Genomic DNA, 26192 nt, shown 5'->3' with positions numbered 1-26192 from the left:
TTTGAAAAATTGCAAATTATGAAGAATAATGGGGTTTCAGTTCACATAGTGGTTCAAAATGGCAAAATTAGGTAAGTTTTTATTAAAATGCAAACTGAACAAATTTCTTCCATATCCCCAGTTGTTATGAAATGTACAACCCCTCAATTCACTGTCATTTTAGTTAGATTATGCTCCCAATAGCCTTTGAAGAAAACAGTAGTTAATAGGGGTGTGCAGAGTGGGTCTGCTCCTCCCCAAAATTCAGGCAGAGATCTGAGGCAGCAATTCTCCATCCCAATTTTTGGGGCAGCTCTGTCTCCCCGCACCAATGGATTACTGGAAAACCGCTCCATTTTCGGAGAACCGCTCTATTATCATCAATGGGAATGGACAAAAATGCATATATTTCCATCATTTTTAAAGATAGAGATGAAACTTGGCACCCTGGTAGCTCTTAAGTAGGGCTTTAGCCATGGCAAGCTGGATGCAGATCCCTTCATCCCTTGATTGTTAGGATTTTAAAAAAATACCTCCTCCAACCATTCCCCCCGCACACACACACTCCAGATGTACTTCATTATCTCTCAAGAGAACTTGCAGAGGTTTCAGAAACTAGAAACCTCCTACAAAAATGGAAGTCTCCTATCTCCATGTGTGGAACAAGAACACACACACATACACACTCACTCAATAACACTCAAAGGGGAGCATGGGGTGGTACTACAAGAAGCAAATAAAAGCAGACGGACACACAAAGAGAAAAGAAAACCCAGCAAAAAAAGCTAGCTCTGGCCGTGTTGGGAGAGGGAGAGGTGTTTCTTCTAGCTTCCACCACCCAAAATTAGGCACACCCTTTTCTGTGCTGCTGCTGGTCCTTCTGAAGTGCAGGAGAAGAAGTCGGGTGTGGGTGGTCTTGAAGTTCCCCCCACACCCTCTGCTTCAAAATTTAAATCGAGCACCTGGGATCATTTTTCTTTTGGTGGTGGAGGATCCCAAGTATGCTACATCTTAAGAGGCTGCACCCCTCTTCAAGCCAGCGGTCAGTCTCAGGCTGGCAGCAGCAACAGTGGCAGTGCTGTAAGCAAGGCTCCCCCCCCCCATGCCCAGAAGCAGCCAGTGGCCCTGCTGGACCAATGGGGTAAGAGCAGAGGGGGCTTCAAAATGCTAGGGAAAGCTGGAACGTTCCCATTTCCAGGATGTTCAGTCAGCCTCAGCCACATTGTGAAAGATCTGTGCTACTGGCTCTTTCTTTTATAATTAGCAATCCCTCCCCCTAAGCAACATGATTGGAGGGGGGGCAGGGAGGGGACTGTGGCTATTGGTTAGCCACAGATGTCAATCTCAAACTACCACTTCCTCATCCCTCAGTGTCTTCCTAATATGGGAGTGTTCAGTTACCCATGAAACGAGCCCTCACATTGCCTAAAAAAATCTTCGGATACCTATGGATCCATTCAGGGCTCCGAACAATCGAACTGCACTGTGGGTTTCCAGCGGTTTTGAAACCACCCCCTAACCACACTGCGATTTTGGAGGTCTTTCAGAGGTCTGTCTGACCCCTGGATTTTCGGTGCAAAGCGCACACCACTAGTAACTAAAGGAGGGGGGGTCATCACAAAAGGTAATTTGAACACAAACAGAGGCACAGATGGGAATAGACATGTGCTATAAACAACATTGAAATGGCTTCCCTTGTGGCAACAACCAAGAATTTTTGCCATAAGATGCTGTACCTATAAGGAGACGGTTTTGGTTGTGGTAAAGTAGTGGTGTAGTGAGTATGGGGTGTGTCTTAGGACACCTGGATGGCAAACAAGATCATCAACAACAATTTGTTCAGGGGGTGCAAGAACATTAAATTCCTGAAAATCTGCAGACAAGAACAACTTCTCCTCCAAGGATGAAAAATATGAGGAACACAGGATGCTCCTCATGGCCACTTGTATCCTTCCTCAGCACAGTGGCTTAGGAGATGAATGTTAGGTAAGTATGTAGAGATAAGATGGAGAGGAACAGAAAGATGTGATTTTTGGCCTGGGGTCTCCCAACAGTCCCACACCATCTTGGTTTCTCAACTTCCAGGGAGGAACGGTTTATCAGATGAATGGTAATGGATTCAATTGTGGGGTTGAGAGAGGCGATGGCTGCTTCCCCACCCAGCTGCTAGGGTGACTGTCCAGTTGACGTCAGACTTTTTTTTTACTTCATCTCCTGGCACCAAGAGGACGTTATATTTATAACAGCCCCAGAAGTAGTGGAACTGGAATAGGTGTGTCCAACTCGTTGACTCCCCCTTTTTTTCTTCTTCATTTTCTTTTAAAGCTGCCCTGAGGAGTCTGTGAAAGCAATTTTGCTGCTTCTCTGCTCGGGAGAGAAAGAACGGCAGGAGGGAGCAGAGACAGTTTGCTGAGTGGGCAGTGCAGGTATTTCCCTGTTTTAGCCTCTGCAACTGAAGAAGGCTCATCCTGTGGTTTGAAGCCAGGGCTCAGTCAAGGTAAATCAAAGCCTAAGCTATACCGTTACGGGACTGTGAGAGGGACAATGTGTGTGGTTCTTTCTCAGCCAGCTGCCAGGGGCAGTCTGCTGGGGTACAGCTTTTGAGTGATTTTGTTTGGTGTTATGGTCAGGAGGATGAAGATGAGTACAAAATGTGTATCTCCAGGACCATTCTGGGCTGCGAATGTCTGAGAAGCATCTCAGGATGCCAGAAGGTGTAGTGGGTAGAGAGTTGGTCTGGAGAGATTTGTCCACAAAGCTCCTATAGCGTAGGAGAGTCAGTGTGGCGTAGTGGTTAGAGTGTTGGACTGGGAGTCGGGAGATCTGGGTTCTAGTCCCCATTCAGCCATGGAAACTCACTGAGTGACTTTGGGCTAGTCATGGACTCTCAGCCCAACCTACCTCACAGGGTTGTTGTTGTGAGGATAACATGGGGAGGAGGGGGATTGTGTACACTTGGAGGAAAAAAGGCAGGATATAAATGCAATAAATAAATAAATAACCTTGAACCAATCTCTTTCTCTCCCTCAGACTCATCTACATCAAAGGGCTCTTCTTATAATGATAAAATAGGAGAACTCCAGGTGTGCTTCTTTGAGCAGCTTGGATAAAGAGGGAGAGCAGAGAAAGGAAGGAAGGTCTAGATTATATGCACCTACAGTCTGATCTAACAAGAAAGCCTTTGCGTTCATTTGGTTTTATAACATTCATTGCCGTTTCATAGTACTTTTTAAAATTTTATTTATCCATTCATTTTGGTCATTTTCTTTTAAAATTATGTACAGTGACTTACAGGATAAAAATCATGTCTGTGGGCAGAATTAAACATAACAACAGCACAGCCCAACCCAGGATGTTCCGAATCCTGTAATGCAAGAGATGAAGGAGAGATTGATGGTATAGCATGGGTGGGCAGAAGTTGGGGCGGGGGGAGAGTTGAACCCTTTTCCAGCCCCTGCTTCCCTTGTTCCCCCTCAATTGCTTCTTCCCAGAAATGTTTCTCTTTCTCTTTCTGATCATGGCACTACACTGGGACAAAAAATGGCTGGGGAAAGCAAATATTTGTGGGGGCCTGAAAGGGTTAATCTCCTCCCTCCTGCCCACTCATGTTATACTTGAAATCTCCTTCTTCCCCCCCTCCCCATTTTATAGGGACTCAGCAGGGGCCCAATGTTGACATACAGGATTCTTGCCATCACAACTAGCCTGACTCTGACTACAGAGATGGAGTGTCAAGGAAGGGAAGCTACCAAAGATGACATAAGTATTGACTTATGAAGATAGAAAGAATGTAATTGGAACTGTGGTGAACAATAAGTGTGAACAAAATCTACAGCCATATACGTACATATCTAGCAAATGTCATATCATTACATACGGATTGTCACAAAATATGCCTAGTTTCTGACTTGCATTCCTTGTCCACTGGCTGGCATGCAGGGTGGCCTTCTCTCGTATTTTTAATGTGTTAGATACCAATCGGCAACCCTTTTCTCGCTATTTCCTTGAGTATGAAAAGTGCTGGGTTCCGATATAACCATTCCTTATTCTTGCATCCTTATTTTTGTATGAAGCATGGCATTGCCTAAGGACTTTTCTGTATGTCCTGTTTAGCCTGTGGTGGCTGTGAGTGGGCACTGCATTGTTTATATGACACAGCCACCAACTCGCAGCCACGATGGGATTCTCCCTCCCCAAAACTGCACTTTTTAAAAGTTGCTGAGTTACTACGACTTTCCCCCTTGCTCCAAGGTTGCCACCTTCTTTCCTCCATCTGTTGGTGGCTTCGGATTGAGGCTGGGGGTGGATCAAGGTCCAGGATAGGCCTCGGGCAGTGTGGGAAGGCCAGGCAGAGGGCAGGGGGTGGGCTTCATAAGCTGAATGGCTGCCAGCACTGTGGCTTTTTTGGCCAGAAAGCCCATGCTTCCTCCTGCTGCCCCGTGATGCTGCGGGGTTTTGAGTGGTGAAGCGTCATTGTCAAGACACCCCTGAAGTTTTCCTTGCAAATTTGATTTGCATTTTCTCAACTGGCAAGTTTAATAGGGAGCACTGAAATGAAGTTGATAGATGATGATGATGATGATTTTATTATTATTATTATTATTATTATTATTATTATTATTATTATATAAGTTTATTTCTTACCCACCTCTCCCTCTGGATTGAGGCAGGGAATAACATTAAATACCACAATACAATACATAAAACTGGTTAAAAGAACATATAAAACTGATACAATATTAAAATAACCACAACATCTTAGTGTTATTATTAAACCAGTCTGTGTCCCATTATTTCAGTGGGACTTAATCCGTTCAAATGCAGGAGCAGGTCCAGGGACTGTGGTCAGTAGGCCCCCTGCTGGGTTGTGGGCCCTCGGCAGGCGCCCGGTCACGCCTACCCTGGACACCAGCCCTGGGCAAGGTGTAGCATTCTGTGCTCAGTAGGAGTTTTTATGCTTGTTTGATGTAATTGCAGAACACAGGCAACCCTAAGCATCTCCTTGTATTTATTACACGCTTATCCTACCTTTCCTCCAAAGACCTCAGGGCAGCCTATGCACACAGTCACCCTTGCACCCTGCTGCCTCATCCATTTTGTCCTCAGAACAATGGTGTGTTTTATGCCGTTTAGGTGCTTCCGACTAACAATGAAAGTGAGCAGGTGCATAAAAGGTAACACCATAAAACTTGAATATAATGTAACACCAGTAGCTGAGGATAAATATAAGCACTCACAGTGGCATCAGACACTTTTACAGGCCTTCAACTCTAAAACTGTCACAAGATCTATAAACCACGCAAAGAATTGAAGGTTAAACATTTAAAGGCCTGGGTAAATAATTAAAAAAAAAAAGTTGAAAAGTGCAAAATGCTGGTGCTGGTCAAACCTTTCTAGGGAGGGTGTACCAGAATGAGACTTGGACTGGATGGAGGTGCCATCACTGAAAAGGCCCTCTCCATAATAGCAAACCATCTCACCTCACTTGGCAGGGGCATGGGGGAAGGGACTCTGAAAGAGACCTTAGGGCACAGGTAGGTATACATGGGAGGAAGCAATCCTCTAGGTAACTTAGACTCAGGCTGTTTAGGGCCTGAAAGTAATGGAGGCTGGTGGCTCCGATGTCAGTGGGGTGGTGAATCTGCTCTGGCTTTCAGTCAGAACTCTAAAGGAGCTATCCAAGGTACTTCCACACCTTGGATAGCTCCTTTAGAGTTCTGACCATTTCTGACTGAAACTCAGAGCGGATTCACCTCCCTACTGACATTGGAGCCACCAAGTATGGGTTTTATCCCAATTATCTTGGAAATTATTTGATTCACTTAGCGGTTTACTGGCCTGCTCCAGATAAGCTGTTCCTATGCTATCCCAACCATGTTTATAACCCTAGGCATGTCTTCTGTCCCACAGGTCTTCTGTTCAGAAAAGCCATCCACTTCAGGGCTATCTTTAGGCACCATGGCAACCCATCCGCGTGGCTGTGGCAACATAGATAGTGACTATTATTTCCTCTGTAACATGGACGCTGATTGGGGCATTGTTTTGGAATCCCTGGCCACCGCTGGCGTTATCGTCACAGCCATCCTCATGCTGGTGCTCCTTTTCCTGATCAGCAAAGTTCAAGACAACGTGAAACGAAGTCTGATCCCAGTCCAGTTCTTCTTCCTTCTGGGCACTCTAGGAATCTTTGGCCTCACCTTTGCCTTCATCATCAAGCTCAATGACACAACTGCCCCCACCCGCTTCTTCCTTTTTGGGGTCCTCTTTGCCCTCTGCTTTGCCTGTCTCCTTGCCCATGCCTTTGACCTCGTCAGGCTGGTGAGAGGAAGACGCCCGTTGAAAGGATGGCTGATGCTGGTTATCGCCATCAGCCTGACCTTTGTGCAAGTGATTATAGCTGTACAGTACGTAGCCATCAATAGGAATGAAATAACGGGCCTGACAGGGGGTTCCGGAATGGATGGAAAACTACGTCAGGACTTTGTATTACTCCTTATCTATGTGCTTTTCCTGATGGCCCTCCTCTTTGTGGTTTCCATGTTTGTTTTCTCTGGGTCTTACAAAAGTTGGAAGAGACATGGTGTCCACATCTGGCTCACTGCCTTGCTCTCCATCTGCATCTGGGTGGTGTGGATCAGTATGTTGATGAGAGGCAACGAAGCTTTAGACAAAAAGCCAGAGTGGGATGATCCTGTTATCAGTATTGCTCTGGTAGTGAATGGATGGGTCTTCCTGGTTCTGTATGCAGTGCCTGAACTCTGTTTCATCACCGTTCCCTCAAAGCCTGGAGACTATCCTGTCGAGAATCACCTCTGCCAGCCGAAAGTCATGAAAAAAACCTTTGGAGTAGAGAATCAAGCCTATGCTCAGGAGGACAACATACAAGGTATGTGAAACCCGTAAACACATTTGTGCCTGAGGCGTAGGCAAGTGCTCTGAGTGTGGAAGAAAAAGAGTGTCTTGGCCTAGATCTACACTACTGCTTATAGTGGTATTGAAGTGCACTGATAACTATTGGGGCACATTACACATTCCATATACTGCACAACACGTTAGTCAAAGCAGTGTGAAAACTCCACTCAATGGTTGAGTTTTTAGGGGGTACTCCCCACTCAACATGATCTAACTCCACAATTTTGTGACTGTGGGCTACCGTGGAGTTGAGTAAAATCCATCACAATGTTCGATTGACAATTACTCCACCCTCTCTCCTCTGCGGTCCTCCCAATGGTATCCCCTCAGCTATTGCTGCAAAAAACCCACAATCCCGGTAGCTCTCCTAGAGTGGCTCTTGCTCTTTTTGCCACTCTTGTCAAGGAACTCTGTAGCCAGTGGGAAAAGTCAACTCAACACAATAGAAAACTCCATGGAGCCCACCATGCAACGCATCACACAACGGTTGTGCAGGAACTCTCCTCTGAATAGCGTGGATATTCTGTATGGATCGTTTCCTCAAAAAACTCCACTGTTGCATGGAGTTTTCCCTCCAGATAACACATTTTTCAATGATGGTGTAAAAACTCCACAGTAGATTTCTAAAACCACTGTTGAGAAACGTGTTGTCTGAACTGAGCCATAGTGTTATTTCCTGCTTTTTATTCCACATTATCCAAAATACAAGAAATGTCATTGTGTGTCCTAGGAGGTATAAATGCAGAAGAGGGATCTAGCATTACTGTGATGGGATTGTAAAGATCTGGTTTTTGTGTGCTGAGAAATTGTTAAAATAACTGGGATGTTTTAAGAATAGAATAGGGCAGAATAAAAGAAGCTCAGGTATGAAATACTTCCAGATGAATATCAATCATTTTGGCTGATGTACCAATATGATATTGTGACTGCTGACACTTCTTTGTATTATTTAAATGTTCTTGGCTCTGCTAACTAGATTTGATCTCTATTATTATTATTATTATTATTATTATTATTATTATTATTTCTTATTTGGTTGGGGATGGGTTGTTATGCATTGGGGGGAAATGCTTAATAGAAATTAATAAAAATAAATAAAAATAAAAGAAGTTCAGGGCATTTCCATGTGGCAGTTTCCCATGCTGCAATTTGGTGTTGTGAAGTATAAATAAATATTAACTTATTTAAAATATTTAGATACTACCCTTATCAAATCACAGGGTGGTATACAAAATGCATTCAAACAATAATAAAATCTAAAGATAAAAGAATCAACAAAAATGCCTGAGTATACAGATAATGCTTAAAGACACTGGGTTATCCTCACTGATTAATCATTCTCTCCTCACTGATTAATTAAATAAGACTTTAGTTGACTAATCTACCAGTTGAAGAGTGTAGCTACATTAAAAATCTGTTTGATCGAGCAATCTCTTGACGAAATTGCTCTGAATTTTTTTTTTAATGATTGATTGATTGATTGAATGTCTAGATCACATAAGAATGATGCAGTTTTAGTAGAGTCTTTTGTTAGCATGCAAAGATAAATCAATGGTTGATTCATATTTGGAGCATTTGCAGCTGTTTCATTTTTTAAAAGTGGTTTTGGCACATTTGAAAGTGTTTAGTAGCAGGAGACACAGGGATCTTCAGTCTAGATTTTGTAAGGATCCCAGTTCTTATACCATAATCGTTAGAGGTATTGGAGTGAACAAGATTTTTCATGGCACCGATTCCTCATACACCACTATCAGGGATTATTTATAGAGAATAATCAACTCAAGTGCAGAGGCAGCCATTTGAAGTACCTGGCAAGTGTTGTGCAGCCCAATCCTATTGATGTAAAACTCTTTGTATAAATGGGACCTATTCCCAGACAATTTTGTTTAGATTGCAACTGTGTTTCATTAGTGAATTCATTTCCCACTTTTTGGCCTATAGAACCTTGATCTACAAGGTATGCAATTAGTGAGGTAAGCATTACCACGACCCTGAAATATGTGGTGGTGGGGACGGGGATCCGTGACGCACATCTTGCCACGATGGTCTCCAATGGTATAGTCATAAGCTAGCATGACTTGCGCAGAGAGCATCTGTGTGCTAGTATTTTATTGCTCAGTATCATAAATTTCTTTATGCTCACCTGAGCGGCTGCTGTAGTTTTCCAGGTGCCCATTTTCCATGCCAACCAAGAGTCTGTTGGACTCCTCCTCTCTCAGTCATTCCCCCCTGCTGTCCCCCCGCTCACCTGCTTGCTGACCCACGGGACTTACCTGAGAGGAACTGCCAGCAAGCCACCTGGCCTCCTCTCTGGGCTCCTCTCAGGTAAATCCCCTGGGTGGGCGTGGAGGCCATCCTGTTGCTTAGCAACACAAAGTTCTTCTCATAGATCAGAACCTCCAACGTACAAAGTTCTTCTCATAACTCAGATCTCCAGTGTGCCATGCATTGCTTTAGCATTTTATATATATAGAAGTGCAGGTGCTCATCGTGACAGTCCCCATAGCCACACCCCAAGGAAAGTCCACAAATTCAGGCTGCTGTGTTGATTCATATTAAGAAATCAGTTCTAGCAATGTTAATCCCCACCAGGAGCAGGGTGTTTGTAAAGCTAATGGCCCTTTGCCCATTCAAGACCAAGCGAGCCCAAAATACTTCGCATGACAGCAGGAAACAGTGTGTTGTTGCTTTCTCCCCAGCTGCTGCGAGAATTGCCGCTAAACTCAGAGGGAACTGGGAATTCTGACAGGGATGGGATTTCCGGACGAAATAAATAAAAATACCAAATGAAAAGTGCCAGTGCTCCATTGCAGCAAACCACTGACTCTCTCTAAGCACGGATGTTGAAACCACATAGTGACTGGGTTCAAACGATCGTGGAAGTGAAAGAAGCCATTATGGCTTCTTCCTCCAGCCCGTGCATGCTGTGTGCGCAACTGTGATTTGCTTAATTACCCACAGTGCAGCACAGATTGCCATGCCGTCCAAACCCAGTGCAGTGCACAGTGTGGGTATCTTCTTATCCACACCACAACCCATGGCTTGTAGTAGAGGTTGTGGTGTGGGTAAGAAGCCCCCCCCCCTCGCCATGCACCATGCCAGGTTTGGTTGACAAAGCAACCTGTGCTTCATTGCGAGTAATTATGCAAATCGTGGTTGCATGGATGGCACGCAGGAGGGCAGGGGAAGATCCCACGATAGCCTCTTTGGCCCTCATGATCAGCTGAACACAGCCAATCAGTGTATAAATGGTGGCTACCTTCTTGCTGCAGATGGTTTTCTGGAAATGAAATTGAGTCTGCTTTGCTTACGTGGTGATTCTGAAGATATTAACTCACTGTGTTTTTCCCCCCTTCTGCCTTTCTTTCTTTCTTTCTTTCTTTCTTTCTTTCTTTCTTTCTTTCTTTCTTTCTTTCTTTCTTTCTTTGTTCCAGATGAAATTAAGGGGCATGTTCCTTATTCAACTCATTTCCAGCTGAAGGTAAACTCTTTCATTTTCAGCACTGCAGTGATTCATTACAACACATCCTCTTTCACCTGTTGGCCTAGAAGGGGATTTCAAAATAGTTGGGTGATTAGACATTTGGGTGAGTGGGGAAGAGAATTGATGCTCAGGTGAGATCACATGGACTTGAGTCTGTGTGGGACATAGAGAACGTGGCTAACACATTGCTTTTGGGAAAAATGAGGTCTGGGTCACTGGGTTTAATTTGGTATATATAGAGTCAGAACAACAGTCTATGGAGCAGAAAACAGTGCTAAATTGGCTTTGAGTTATATATCTATATCTAGCAAGCCATTTCATCTCCACAGGCCCTCTTAAAAGAGGAAAAACAAAAATCTAAGACCTATCTTAGGGCGCATGGCTGTCTGGGAAATGCTGGGAGTTGTAGGACTTTTTGAAGAGACTCCCAGCACTGGGATTTTCTCCCAGGTCTTCTGAGCGCCCATTGTCAATCTAGCATTGCAGTTGTGCCAGAGTCCCTCCAGCACAGAAAAGGCAGCCGTGTGTTGCTGAGCAGGAGGATGTAACTGAAGTCATGGATTGGCGTTCTCAGTATATATTTCACTTTGCAGGCTTCTAATGACCCTTCCTTCCTTCCTTCTTTCCTTCAGAACCTTGAACCCCAACAGGACTTCTCCATCCCACGGCCTCAAACCCGGCCCAGCCCATACCAAGGCTATTCTGGCGGGAAAGGTGTCAAGTAGCAGCTCCGCAGTGAACATTGGAGAAGCAAGGTGGAGACAGCCGAGGTGCTGGAAGCCATCACGGATATCTCAGTGCTTCAGCTTTATTAAATCAGGGACGTAGTTCAGCACTACAGTGGACGAAGGAAGATTGTTCGCACACACCCACACCACCTGTGCTCGCCTTTTAAAATTTGTCTCTGCACATTTAGCACTTTATACGTCTTCGTACATCGGATTCCTTCGTTTATATGCATCGCTCCAGCCCTCTTTTCAGGCGTTCTCCCCTCATGCAATTATGTCCCTGCTGTCACATCCTCACTTGCCCAGCTTCCCCCCCCCCCCATGGCTGGTGGCTCCGGTGTCAGCGGAGCAGTGAATCCCCTTCAGGTTTCAGTCACAACCAATCAGGATTCTAAAGGAGCTAGCCAAGGTGCTGACTGGTTCTGATAGAAACCTGGAGTAGGTTCACTGCCCTCCTGACATTGGATAGCTCCTTTAGAGTTCTGACGGGTTTTTACTAATGCCCCGATCCAGTTCCCTGCCCCTCAGACCTCAGAGCCACCCACTGTTCTGCCCTCCGCTGTTCACACATGGCGGGGAAGATCTGAGGCTATGACATTGTTCTACATATGTACTGTAGTTTCTCTGTGTGGTTTAAAACCCTGATCACAGCGGTTCTGACTTCAGAACCTCCCCTCCCCACATGTGCATCAAGGAGATGGTGAGCACGGTCCTGTGTTCCACCTCACATGACAATAATTGTGGAAGAGGCTATCTATCCCCCAAATACGTCTTTTGGCCTCTTTCAGGGCTCCATCACAACATTTCCCCCTCTCTGGTTTGTCTCCGTGTTGTTGTTTTTACCTCCGTTTCATAAGCGCCCAAGGGCTCCATCACACGCGGTCCCTTTTATGTGGGTTTTCGCTTGTGTGCTCTTCCACTCCACTCCGCCCCTTCTCCTTCCTCCTCCAGTTCACTGGTTGTGGTACTCTGATGGGCATGGGCTCTCCCCCCTTGCTCTGGCTTTGTTATCTAGTAATTACTTTTAAGGTTTCATCTGCGCTCCATTTCTGCAGGCAATGAGTGGGAGATTGGAGCACTAAAAAGTCAATTCAACTGACTAACAAGTCCCTACGATGATGTGCTGGAGGAGGGGAACCACCTCACCCTCACCCTTTATCAGCAAGACTCTGTTAGCACACACACACACACACACACCCCAAGAAAGGAAAAAGTGAGAGGGGAAAATTATCCAGACATTCCCTCACCAAAATAAAATGCAACGGAGGGTGGTGGAGGAGCGAAATGAGTGCAGGACAGGGACGACATCATGTGAGTACCGCGCTGCAAAACCACATACTAGAAATGGCGAGTGTGCGATAAATTGCTGGTATGATGGAGCTCTTTGTTATGCTGTAGATTCTTTACCCTCAGTATTTTGTGCAGGCTCATTTTCCTTCAACAGGGAATGGATTCAATATCTGCCTTTCGTTGATGGAAGGACCCCTCTCATGGAAGGTGACCCTGCCCAGTGTTCTTCCCCCGCACCACAGCTCACCCCATTCAGCAGGCCTGCGTACTTATGCCAGCCGAGTTGCACACCTAGACCTGCATTCCACCCAAAAGGCTGCAAGCAGGAAAAAGGCATCCATTGCAGTCATGGGGTTTGTGGGATAGAATGCGAATAAAGAGTTCTGTGACTATTCTTGGCTGAAGCCACAACTCTGAACCATCTCCATTTACTTTTTGCCTTCAGAATAATTGAAATTACCAAGAATAATCAAGAATAACTGTAATGTTTAGATGTCCACTCTATATCTACCTAGCAGTTCTGGCATACTAGAATCTGGAACAGTTCTGACCCATTTTTTATTTAATACTCAAGTTCTGTCAGGTCAGGCAGCCATAACAGATTCTGCTAGGCCTCAAATTAAGTACTGGCTTGGTACCAGAGTTGTAATAAAACCACTCCTCTGCATTTTATTGAGTCCCCGAAGAACCTCACAATAACTTCCTTCTGGAAGATGGCTCCTTTCAGCAGATGTCCTTAATCTTATGAGATATTGTACAATATACATGGCACACTGTTTACATCAAATCCTACAACTTTTCTGGGCTGCTGTTGTCGAAGTCACACACTGGAGTAGCCCAAGACAAATTATATTTGTTTAAAAGGAAATACTACTATTATAGAAAGTCTCTAAACTGCCTATACATCTATTTAAAAACAGGAAGAGAGTGGGAAGGGGAGAAGGATCGGGTTTGAATCATATTTAAGTGGAACCATTTTTAGTGTTGAGATAGGTTCCTCTGTAGACTTTTTGTTCGTGCCGTTGATTCTTAATCTCTTGATAAGTTTTCCAAGCAGCATTTGTGCACACACAAACTAAGTCTGTATCAGGAAGAGCCATTTTGCTCTCGTTCCTTGATGTCCATTGTCTGGGAGTTGGGAGTCCACATAAAATGAAGGACTTCTTCACACAGCGTGTAGTTAAATTATGGAACTCACTACCATAAGATGTAGTGATGGCCACCAATTTGGACGGCTTTTAAAAGGGGGTTGGATATATTCCTGGAGGTGAAGGCTATCAATGGCTACTAGCCCTGATGACTGTATGCTCTCTCCAGTATTCGAAGCAATAAGCCTGTGTACACCAGTTGCTGGGGAACATGGGTGGGAGGGTGCTGTTGCCCCATGTCCTGCTTTGTTGGTCCCTGGTTGATAGCTGGTTGGCCACTGTGTGAACAGAGTGCTGGAATAGATGGATCTTTGGTCTGATCCAGCATGGCTCTTCCTATGTTTTTATGTTCTTAATGTGTTGGGAGGGTACCAGGATGGGGAAAGCTGTTGTGATGAATGAGGTAGGGTAGAGAAAGGGAAACCTGGGGGCATTGGGGGGGGGGAAAGTGGGGCATGTTGTGGAAGCCCCCTATGGTTGAAGTCCTATACTACTTCCTTGGCTATAAGCAAGTGGAGGCTGGTGGCTCCAATGTCAGTGAGATGGAGAATCCACTCCGGGTTTCAGTCAGGACCAGTCAGATCTCTAAAGGAGCTCTCCAAGGTGAACTCAATAGAGCCTCTGAGAAGTCATTCTAACATTGCACTGTGAATCTTTGGCCAACGTTCATTCAAAACTCTTTCAGGATAAATTGTTGCTGGGGGAGAGCGCTGGACAGCAAAAGCCGTCTCGGTATTACAAACACTTCCAGAAAATTGGTTGAAATATTAGAGAAAAGGAAACCTTTGCAACAAGCTTTGCAACAAAATCCGGCGCGATCCACTGAAAAGTTGGCTCCTTTACATCCCATTGATTTTAATGGGAGATATAGGCATGTGTTTACATTTCTCTTGTTGAAATCAAATGGAAACACAAGTGCATAATTTTGGCTGGATTTTGCCATTAAACCTGTAGGGAAGGGGTGTTAAGACTTTTGCTTATGTGCTTGTAACTGTATTATAATATTTATTTGTTTATTTCTCATACTGTATTAAGTACACAGAAAGCATTTAATAAATGATTACAGCACACGTTGATGATTTATTCTGTCAATTTTTTAAAAAAATTAAATATACACAATTGTATGAAATATACTCATCATACTTATCTCCGCATATGTACAGAGAGACCCTAATAAAGTGTCATGATCTTGTAATTTACTTAAGGGCTCGACCACCCAGAATTACCTTGGTCATGTGCAAAGTGCAGGGATTCCCGGAGGTGGGGAGGATGGGAATGTAAACTTTTGCATCCTTGGTGAGAGCTACAGTGCTTGAGAAAAGGAAAACCTTTGCAACAGGCTCTAGCAAAATACGAGGGAACGTCATCTAGAAAAGCCCATATTTGCCCTGGTCTTTTTAAATTTTACACCAGGGCCAATTTGACTTACATTTACCTTGCCTTGAAACGTGAAGGAATTGGCACCTACGTTGTGTCAATGTGCTAAAGTAGTATTGAGTGTCCTCAGAAAATCAGGCAAGTTTCCAGTCAAGGCTGGTGGGTCTGATGTCAGTGGGGCAGTGAATCCACTCTGGCTTTCTGTCAGAACATAAAGGAGTGCTGCACCTTAGATAGTTCCTTTAGAGTTCTGACTGGTTCTGACCTGGAGCGGATTTACCACCCCACTGACATTGGAGCCACCAGCTTCCACTGCAAATTTGCCCACTTCAGCTTTTCACCATGCTTATCAAGCTATCATTACCTGTCAACTACACTTTCCAACAGTTTATACCGTGGAGACTCTAAATCCCCACATATGGAACACGATGCTGTTGCTTCTGGGGTGAGACAGTTATGCCCTTATGCACTATATTTGCTTAGTTTATGGGATATTTTTCTAGTTTTTTTCTCTTTTTTTCGCTCTAACTGTCCCTTGGGGAAACTTCTTGGGCACCCTATTTGGGGTATCTCTAATGCAGCGATGGACAGATGATAGATCAGGATCTACTGGTAGATCACTGATGCTATTTCTCCTTCAGTATTCTGTGATTTCCCCCACCACTTTCTATGATGATTTTTCTGGTGCTTGCGGTTTTTATGTGCTAAAGGACATGTGTGTTCTAACCTAGCAGGTTGGAGTGGTTTTAAAGTTGTAAACTCTGTTTTGCAACAATTCCTCTCCCCCATTTTGTGCCCCCACCACTCAGGTCTTTCTCCACCTTTTGTTCCTTGCTCTTTCTTCACACCAAAACTTATGGGATCTGCAGGCAAAAACAGCACTAAGAGCCATGCTGGATCAGACTAAAAGCTCCATCATACTGGGGGTTAACATGCTCCCTACCTTTGCTTCTCTGCCTGTGTTTCTGTTCCCCAGTTATTTCCTCTTTCAAAAGAGGAAGTACAGAACGAGCACGAGGCCCATTGAGTCCACTGCTCTAATGGCGCTGCTTCTCCTGCACACAGCAAGAGAGAGCAGCAATTCCGCGTTTAAAAAAACACCCGACTTAATGAGGGGTTTTTTTGTGGCGCAAGGAAAGCCAGAAGGGGCAGGAGGCAGGCGGGAGGCAGACGATGTCCTGTGAGGGACCTGAGCAAACTCTGTGAGTGCCCACTAATGAGCGTGCAATAAAACGCTCGTCAGATGGAGCTTTAAGGATCCATCTAGTCTACCATCCTATTCATAAAGTGGCCAAACAGCTGCCTGTGGGATGTAGTCTTCTGTGATTTGTGTGTGTGGCTCTTTTTGACCATGTGTCAAGCTGCACAGCTGTGAATTACCACGGAATTTATTGTTAAACCTCCTTTGCTGTGTGCCATTGAAGGAGCGCAGGCAGGCAGTGGACCAACAGAGAGAGGGAAAGAGAAGGAGAAAACAGAGACGGCAGCATGCCCTCTCCTTCTCCTGCAATTGCAGCGCTACTCTGATGTTTGAATCATGCACTGATGTTACAAACAAAAATGATAGAACACGGTGGCCTTTTCAAACTATTTCTACTTCACCTGCAATGAGGACAAGATGTATGGTAATCGATCGTGTTCTAAACATGGTAGATATTGTGCCGTTTTCATTAGCGTGTGCTCCCAAAGCAACGATTCTGTTTTAGGGGGAAATGCGGACACAGCAATGCCTTGCACACAAAAGGGGCTGCAGCAGAGCTCCTTCCCTTTGACAATAGGAGAAAAGTAAAGATCACTCTCATAAATTCAACTAATACATTTCCGCCCCAGGATGTCCCACTGCACCTTGAAACACACACACTATGACATCAGTGGGACTAAACCAGTAATCCTAAATATATTTACTAGGAAAGGCATCACTTCAAACACAGCAAGGCTCACTTCTGAGTAAATATGATTAGCCAACAAAGCTAGAAGTATGCAGGCTTAATTTGTTTGCAGATCATACTACAGGTGCACCAGTGGCCACGGTGCAGGGTCCTTTCTGCCCTTTAACTACCTTTCAGGACAACTTCTTGTGGCTTTTTCTCTGCTCCTGGGTGTTTGCTTCCTCATGTTTCTCCCTTTAGGCTGGTCCAATCTCCATGGATTTCTCACTACACTGTCCTCCATGTGACTTTTCCTGCTCCTGCTTTCACACCCGACGTCTTTGCAGGAACCCACTCATCTCCGGCATGTTCACCTCTGTGCCTGTAAAGCATGTTCTGAAGTCGCCCTGCTTCCTTCTCCCCCACCCTGAAAGTCAACATGTTACTATGCAGTGATCCAAAGGAAACCAGTGTTTGCTTTTCTCTTTACTATGGTGATTGCACACAGTACTGCATTATGTAATATCTAATACACCCCTCCTATTTTAAAGCACATAAACATGAGTGATGAATAGATTTGTTTTTTAAACAAGTTTTCCCCACCCAGCCCCAAATATTAGGCTGGATTCAAACATTTGTCTGGGTAATGGTAATGATAGGGTTGAATCTCAAGAGGTCTTGAATATTTTAGGTTGACTTCTCAGACACTCTGGATTTAGTCCAGTCTCTCTCTCTTTCTGACAGGATTTAATCATGACACTTACCTGAAGTTATGAAACTCTCCGGAAAAACATTCTAGGTGTACAACTCATGTATACTACCCTTATATGAATGATTAGGTGTGGGAAATTGTTGCATAACAGCAAAGAATTATTACTATTTATATGATATTTATGGTGAGAAGATGGGTGTGATTTCTTAATAAATAACTATGGAAGCATTTGAAATCTGGATAGCTCCATGACAGAGCACCTGCTTTGCATGCTCAAGCAAGGCTGTGGCCAGCCCAGTGGTGCAGATTTAGTTCAATATTTATAAACCGCTTAAAATCCCAGAATACCTTGGTGGCGTGCGAAGTAAACATCAGTTAAAAACACAATAAAGGGTAAAATGAACACTTCAGTGCAACACGGTGGCTGGTGATATTCACAGGTAAAATAATAACTCTGGGAAGTCCTGCAGGTTTTAAACCCAATTTTAGAATTCTGGATGTAATGATCGTCGTCCCACTGCAGAAAAGCTGGAAGGGATGTTGGCCTGCTGGAAGGAAATGTGGGGTCAGCGGTGCCTTTTGCCCAGTTAGCGATGCCATTGGAATCCCAGCCTCAAACACATCCACAGCACAGTAAGAGGAAGCCTGTGGAGGTTCTGCAATATCACAGGAGGCCTCGTTATTCACACGGCTCTTCTGGAGTGAGGAGTGACAACACTGTAATAAAGCACTGTGGGAAGGGTTGCGTCTGACCCCGGGTGAGCCCTCTGCTGTGAGAGACATACGAAAAACTGTGCTGGATCAGCCCAAAGGCCCAACTAGTCCAGAGTTCTGTTCCTACAGTGGTCAACCAAATACCCCAATGGGAAGCCCACAAACAGGTCATGAGCCCGATGGCACCTTCCTCATCATGTTCCTCACTGACTAGTCTTCAGAGGCCAACTACCCATGAAACTGGAGGAAATAAGCCATCATGATTAGCATCCATTTTTTTTAAATCCTTCAGGTAATTGTTGGTTCAGATACAGGGCCTTGTGTGGTGCTTTCCAACAAGTGACACACCACCTCTCATCCAGCAGGAACTCCTGGTTGAAATGGAAGGATGTGGTGGGAATGTAAATATGTTCAAAAGTTGTGGAAGATGGTGTTTTCTGAGATTGAAGAAATTGTTGGAAAGAAGATAGAAGAAACACCAAGAGTTGCATTACTCTCACTATATGAAGATTTAAAATGTAAAAAAGAAATTAAGGAATTGATAACAAATTTGCTGACTGCAGCAAGGTTAATTCTAGCTAGGAACTGGAAGATTCAAGGTGATTATTGTATTGAAGAATGGTATAAAGAAGTATGGGATATTGCTATTAATGATAAATTGACATGTAATATTAAAGTGAGAAGAGGTATAGCAAAAACGAACGATTTTGAGGGAATTTGGAAACAGTTCCTAATATTTGTGTTTTCTAAGGGAAGTGGGAAACCACCAGCAGAAGAAACTATGAGATTTTGGAAACAGGAATAAGATCTCGAGGTAGGGGGTGCACTTTTAGGTTAAGTATGATTATGTTAAAAAGATTAAGTGAGAATATATGATATTAATGTGATTCAACATTAATGTATTATGTTGTTTTTCTTTTAATTGTATTGATGTATGTTTAAGTATTGAAAAATAAAAATATTTTTTAAAAAAGAAAGAAATGGAAGGATGCTCTATGATCTATTATTACAGAGGCCTCCAGGGCATCCTTTCATTCTTAAAATAGAAGCTGTCGGTTCACAAATGTTAAAAGTTTGTATATATATATATATATACATATATATATATATATATATATATATATATATATCTGGAAGACAAATGGTTAGATGGAGTGAACCAGGTGAGGCAATGTACCTGTTGTCCCCACCCTTCTTACAGCCCTGTGCATTAGGTTCTCCACCCGACATCTCCAGTTAAAGAATCTCATGCAAAAACTATGCGGAAGATTTCTGCCTGAGACTTTGGAGTAGAGTAGCAACAGTAGTAGTAGACAGTACTGGGTTAGACTGGCTGATTCAGGCAGTTTGATGTGTTCATTTGGTTATTATTTCATTTGGAAAATCAAGATCCTGCTTGTGGGCTTCCCATGGCCATTTGCTTGACCACGGTGGGAACAGAATGCTGGAGTAGATAGGCCTTTGGTCTGATCCACCAGCATTCTCCTTATGTTCTTAAGGTACATGTTGGGAGTAGTGTAGTTTGTCCCACAGTAACCCATGTGAAGCGCTAAAATATTTCCCCATTGTTTCTCATTGTGGCCAGATGCCATCTAGGCAGGCTTGTAAGCTAGAGGAAGCCTTGAGGAGGCACCTCTAGGTATAGGTCTGGGGAAAATAGTCTTTGAGGAATATCTTCATCCTATTTTGTTCTGGAGGCAGTTGCACTCCCCTTAAACTTTAGGGACAGGACGGGGAGTGGGGGGTGGGGGGGAGAAGAGAAAGAATCCCCATCCCCAAAATGACAAATGTGACTGCGGGATTGGAAAAACAACAACACCAACCTCTGTACACACACATACAAACACACACACGCCCTTGGAACCAAAAGGGTTGTCTGTACCTACCCTAAAGGTCCAGGGTCATAGTTTGGGGTGAGTCTCCATCGGCGTCATTGGAGGCTCAAGTGGCCCCTTTAATCAACATAGGCTGGTATCCCAACCACAACCTTGCTTCAGTAATCCATGCTCTGGTAACCTCTTGTTTGGACTACTGTGATATGTTGTATGTTTTGTTTGCCTCTCAAGGTAGATGAGAAACTCAGCTAGTGCAGATCATGGCAGGAAGAGTTCTTATTGGGGCCAGATGTTATGGACATATCACTCCAGCATGTTCTCACCTTCACTGGCTTGTGGCTTCCAATGCTCAATTGCTTTGCAATCACTGATTATAAATGGAAATGAAATGGTTACTCAATGCTCAATTTAATTGGAACTCTAGAACCAAAGTACTGCTCTATATATAATGCTCTCTACAGGTTGGAATCTCAGTAACTCATGGAATACCTCCTCCCATATGTTCCTTTCCATGCTTAAGGTAATTTATGAAGACCCACCTCCAAGTAACCCCTCAATCTAAAGTTTAGAAGAGGACTACAAGAAGGGCCTTCTCAGTAGTGGTCCCGTAATGGAATGCTGGCCCCGTAGAAGCCAATCTGGTGCTCATGTTCTTTCGACTCCAGGGTATGATAGTTTTATTCCCCCAGGCATTTTAAGACCTTCTTATTATGGTTCCAGACTCTGATTGTACCCTTTGTTCTATGCCTAAGATGTTACTGGAGTATCTAGATGTGTAAAGCTTTTAGTCCCTGTGATATTAATTGTGGCTTTTAGCTCCTGTTGTTTGCTTCTGTGGTTTTGGCCAGTGGGATTTATATATTAGTGATTGTGCTGCTAATTGTGATTTTTCTTCTGTGTCTTAAGATTTTTATTTTTATTATTATTATTAAAGACATGTGTTGGATTTTACAATTTGACTACAATGCCTAGAAAATGTTTTATTAAGCATCTAATAAATCTAAATAATAAACAAGGTTCACCTAGAACCAATTCAACCTTTTCATGAGGCGATCCTCTTTTCCACAAGTGCTGAAGTGTTCAGCTAAGGCGAGGGAAGCTCTAATCTGCAGTTCAGATCCAACCTTCTTTCCATTTTCACCAAGCCTCCTTCAACTCCCCTGTAGCCTCTATTCATTCAGCCTAATTTCCTTTAATCCACCATCAAGGCCTGTCTAGAAAGCCCCGGGGCAGTGATGGTTCCCCAATACTCTTTCCTTCGGAATGCGACTCCAAGTGGCGACATGTAGCAGTTGCACCCATCACGGCAGGAAGGAAGAAGCCCTCTTTCCAGGCAGTCTGCCTTAGACGGCACTAAATATCACCAAGGTCCAGCGCCATAAGGGGGGGGGGGAATGGAAAAAGCATGTCATAATGCTTTTGTACAGGTCAATCATCATCATCATCATCATCATCATCATCATCATCATCCAATTGCTTTGGGATCACTGATTATAAATGGAAATGAACCTATGAAAATAAATGTAAGAATCAGGCCTAAGCTGATACTGATGGAGACCAGAGAGAAGGTTGACCCTATGCACTTGGCCTCTCCAGTGGAGGTTTCCCCTCCCCACCCCCAGGGCTCATTGCAGTGGGGGTGGGAAGGAGGATTTCTTTTCAGGCTGATGGCTGGAGAGGAAAGGGTTAAGCCTCTCCTCCTTACATGCTGTGGCCCCACTGAATATTGTCCCTGCCCCCAGTGCACTTAGCATTAAATGAAAGGGGGACATCAGAGGTCGTTCCTATTGATACATTTGGCATCACATGTTGTTTGAGCCTCCATTTCTGCTAGTGACCCAAATATTTATTTTATTTATTTATTTAAGGATTTTAATGCCACCATTCAGCCAAAAAAGGCTCTCATGGCGGCTTACAAAAGTATTTCTTGACAGTCCCTGCCCACAGGCTTACAATCTAAACGACATGACACAAAAGGAAAGGGGATTGGGAGGGAGGAGGAGGAGGGGGAAAAGGAAAGCAAATTCAGGCACTACAATCTTAGTTGGAAAGTTCAGCAGTTACAGTTGACAGCAGGAGGGAGGGGGCTCTCAGCTGGAGCTGGACCCAGGCACGGTGGAGAGGTGCCTGGCTGCTGCTTCCTCCCTCACTGGTGGCCTCTGCAGAGACAGTTGGTAGCAGGAGGGAGGGGACTCTCAGGTGGAGCTGGACCCAGGCATGGTGGAGAGGTGCCTGGCTGCTGCTTCCTCCCTCACTGGTGGCCTCTCCAGAGATAGTTGACAGCAGGAGTGAGGGGGCTCTCAGCTGGAGCTAGACCCAGGCACGGTGGAGAGGTGCCTGGCTGCTGCTTCCTCCCTCACTGGTGGCCTCTGCAGAGACAGTTGGTAGCAGGAGGGAGGGGGCTCTCAGCTGGAGCTGGACCCAGGCACGGTGGAGAGGTGCCTGGCTGCTGCTTCCTCCCTCACTGGTGGCCTCTGCAGTGACAGTTGGTAGCAGGAGGGAGGGGGCTCTCAGCTGGAGCTGGACCCAGGCATGGTGGAGAGGTGCCTGGCTGCTGCTTCCTCCCTCACTGGTGGCCTCTGCAGAGACAGTTGGTAGCAGGAGGGAGGGGGCTCTCAGCTGGAGCTGGACCCAGGCATGGTGGAGAGGTGCTTGGCTGCTGCTTCCTCCCTCACTGGTGGCCTCTGCAGAGACAGTTGGTAGCAGGAGGGAGGGGGCTCTCAGCTGGAGCTGGACCCAGGCATGGTGGAGAGGTGCCTGGCTGCTGCTTCCTCCCTCACTGGTGGCCTCTGCAGAGACAGTTGGTAGCAGGAGGGAGGGGGCTCTCAGCTGGAGCTGGACCCAGGCATGGTGGAGAGGTGCCTGGCTGCTGCTTCCTCCCTCACTGGTGGCCTCTGCAGAGACAGTTGGTAGCAGGAGGGAGGGGACTCTCAGGTGGAGCTGGACCCAGGCATGGTGGAGAGGTGCCTGGCTGCTGCTTCCTCCCTCACTGGTGGCCTCTGCAGAAACAGTTGGTAGCAGGAGGGAGGGGACTCTCAGCTGGAGCTGGACCCAGGCATGGTGGAGAGGTGCCTGGCTGCTGCTTCCTCCCTCACTGGTGGCCTCTCCAGAGATAGTTGACAGCAGGAGTGAGGGGGCTCTCAGCTGGAGCTAGACCCAGGCACGGTGGAGAGGTGCCTGGCTGCTGCTTCCTCCCTCACTGGTGGCCTCTGCAGTGACAGTTGGTAGCAGGAGGGAGGGGGCTCTCAGCTGGAGCTGGACCCAGGCATGGTGGAGAGGTGCCTGGCTGCTGCTTCCTCCCTCACTGGTGGCCTCTGCAGAGACAGTTGGTAGCAGGAGGGAGGGGGCTCTCAGCTGGAGCTGGACCCAGGCACGGTGGAGAGGTGCCTGGCTGCTGCTTCCTCCCTCACTGGTGGCCTCTGCAGTGACAGTTGGTAGCAGGAGGGAGGGGGCTCTCAGCTGGAGCTGGACCCAGGCATGGTGGAGAGGTGCCTGGCTGCTGCTTCCTCCCTCACTGGTGGCCTCTGCAGAGACAGTTGGTAGCAGGAGGGAGGGGGCTCTCAGCTGGAGCTGGACCCAGGCATGGTGGAGAGGTGCTTGGCTGCTGCTTCCTCCCTCACTGGTGGCCTCTGCAGAGACAGTTGGTAGCAGGAGGGAGGGGGCTCTCAGCTGGAGCTGGACCCAGGCATGGTGGAGAGGTGCCTGGCTGCTGCTTCCTCCCTCACTGGTGGCCTCTGCAGAGACAGTTGGTAGCAGGAGGGAGGGGGCTCTCAGCTGGAGCTGGACCCAGGCATGGTGGAGAGGTGCCTGGCTGCTGCTTCCTCCCTCACTGGTGGCCTCTGCAGAGACAGTTGGTAGCAGGAGGGAGGGGGCTCTCAGCTGGAGCTGGACCCAGGCATGGTGGAGAGGTGCCTGGCTGCTGCTTCCTCCCTCACTGGTGGCCTCTGCAGAGACAGTTGGTAGCAGGAGGGAGGGGACTCTCAGGTGGAGCTGGACCCAGGCATGGTAGAGAGGTGCCTGGCTGCTGCTTCCTCCCTCACTGATGGCCTCTGCAGTGACAGTTGGTAGCAGGAGGGAGGGGGCTCTCAGCTGGAGCTGGACCCAGGCACGGTGGAGAGGTGCTTGGCTGCTGCTTCCTCCCTCACTGGTGGCCTCTGCAGAGACAGTTGGTAGCAGGAGGGAGGGGGCTCTCAGCTGGAGCTGAACCCAGGCATGGTGGAGAGGTGCCTGGCTGCTGCTTCCTCCCTCACTGGTGGCCACTCCAGAGATAGTTGACAGCAGGAGGGAGGGGGCTCTCAGCTGGAGCTGGACCCAGGCACGGTGGAGAGGTGCCTGGCTGCTGCTTCCTCCCTCACTGGTGGCCTCTGCAGTGACAGTTGGTAGCAGGAGGGAGGGGGCTCTCAGCTGAAGCTGGACCCAGGCACGGTGGAGAGGTGCCTGGCTGCTGCTTCCTCCCTCACTGGTGGCCTCTGCAGTGACAGTTGGTAGCAGGAGGGAGGGGGCTCTCAGCTGGAGCTGGACCCAGGCATGGTGGAGAGGTGCCTGGCTGCTGCTTCCTCCCTCACTGGTGGCCTCTGCAGAGACAGTTGGTAGCAGGAGGGAGGGGGCTCTCAGCTGGAGCTGGACCCAGGCATGGTGGAGAGGTGCCTGGCTGCTGCTTCCTCCCTCACTGGTGGCCTCTGCAGAGACAGTTGGTAGCAGGAGGGAGGGGGCTCTCAGCTGGAGCTGGACCCAGGCATGGTGGAGAGGTGCCTGGTTGATGATTCCTCCCTCACTGGTGGCCTCTGCAGAGACAGTTGGTAGCAGGAGGGAGGGGGCTCTCAGCTGGAGCTGGACCCAGGCACGGTGGAGAGGTGCCTGGCTGCTGCTTCCTCCCTCACTGGTGGCCTCTGCAGAGACAGTTGGTAGCAGGAGGGAGGGGACTCTCAGGTGGAGCTGGACCCAGGCATGGTGGAGAGGTGCCTGGCTGCTGCTTCCTCCCTCACTGGTGGCCTCTGCAGAGACAGTTGGTAGCAGGAGGGAGGGGGCTCTCAGCTGGAGCTGGACCCAGGCATGGTGGAGAGGTGCCTGGCTGCTGCTTCCTCCCTCACTGGTGGCCTCTGCAGAGACAGTTGGTAGCAGGAGGGAGGGGACTCTCAGGTGGAGCTGGACCCAGGCATGGTGGAGAGGTGCCTGGCTGCTGCTTCCTCCCTCACTGGTGGCCTCTGCAGTGACAGTTGGTAGCAGGAGGGAGGGGGCTCTCAGCTGGAGCTGGACCCAGGCATGGTGGAGAGGTGCCTGGCTGCTGCTTCCTCCCTCACTGGTGGCCTCTGCAGAGACAGTTGGTAGCAGGAGGGAGGGGGCTCTCAGCTGGAGCTGGACCCAGGCATGGTGGAGAGGTGCCTGGCTGCTGCTTCCTCCCTCACTGGTGGCCTCTGCAGTGACAGTTGGTAGCAGAGGGAGGGGGCTCTCAGCTGGAGCTGGACCCAGGCATGGTGGAGAGGTGCCTGGCTGCTGCTTCCTCCCTCACTGGTGGCCTCTGCAGAGACAGTTGGTAGCAGGAGGGAGGGGGCTCTCAGGTGGAGCTGGACCCAGGCATGGTGGAGAGGTGCCTGGCTGCTGCTTCCTCCCTCACTGGTGGCCTCTGCAGTGACAGTTGGTAGCAGGAGGGAGGGGGCTCTCAGCTGGAGCTGGACCCAGGCATGGTGGAGAGGTGCCTGGCTGCTGCTTCCTCCCTCACTGGTGGCCTCTGCAGAGACAGTTGGTAGCAGGAGGGAGGGGGCTCTCAGCTGGAGCTGGACCCAGGCACGGTGGAGAGGTGCTTGGCTGCTGCTTCCTCCCTTACTGGTGGCCTCTGCAGAGACAGTTGGTAGCAGGAGGGAGGGGGCTCTCAGCTGGAGCTGGACCCAGGCATGGTGGAGAGGTGCTTGGCTGCTGCTTCCTCCCTCACTGGTGGCCTCTGCAGAGACAGTTGGTAGCAGGAGGGAGGGGGCTCTCAGCTGGAGCTGGACCCAGGCATGGTGGAGAGGTGCTTGGCTGCTGCTTCCTCCCTCACTGGTGGCCTCTGCAGAGACAGTTGGTAGCAGGAGGGAGGGGGCTCTCAGCTGGAGCTGGACCCAGGCATGGTGGAGAGGTGCCTGGCTGCTGCTTCCTCCCTCACTGGTGG

At 47.2% G+C, this 26192-nt stretch overlaps 1 protein-coding gene across 1 annotated transcript; it reads left to right on the top strand.

The window, feature by feature from the left end:
- The first annotated feature begins 2357 nt into the window (after positions 1-2357).
- On the top strand, positions 2358-11302 carry LOC134404089 (retinoic acid-induced protein 3-like). The gene is made up of 4 exons (XM_063134663.1): positions 2358-2476; positions 5890-6865; positions 10326-10372; positions 11008-11302. The coding sequence occupies exons 2-4, from the start codon at positions 5938-5940 to the stop codon at positions 11098-11100; spliced, it is 1068 nt and encodes a 355-aa protein (XP_062990733.1). The 5' UTR covers positions 2358-2476; positions 5890-5937; the 3' UTR covers positions 11101-11302.
- The last annotated feature ends 14890 nt before the right edge of the window (positions 11303-26192 follow it).

The sequence above is a fragment of the Elgaria multicarinata genome, chromosome 9, assembly GCF_023053635.1.
Source record: "Elgaria multicarinata webbii isolate HBS135686 ecotype San Diego chromosome 9, rElgMul1.1.pri, whole genome shotgun sequence".
Lineage (NCBI taxonomy): Eukaryota > Metazoa > Chordata > Lepidosauria > Squamata > Anguidae > Elgaria > Elgaria multicarinata.
The sequence above is the reverse complement of the archived record's forward strand: the minus strand, read 5'-3'. Positions and strand labels throughout refer to the sequence as shown.

Coding starts and splice junctions, on each gene's coding strand:
- LOC134404089 (XM_063134663.1), top strand. CDS start 5,938: ATGGCAACCCATCCGCGTGGCTGTGGCAACATAGATAGTGACTATTAT. Junction 6,866..10,325: donor TCAGGAGGACAACATACAAG/GTATGTGAAACC, acceptor TCTTTGTTCCAG/ATGAAATTAAGGGGCATGTT. Junction 10,373..11,007: donor CAACTCATTTCCAGCTGAAG/GTAAACTCTTTC, acceptor TCTTTCCTTCAG/AACCTTGAACCCCAACAGGA.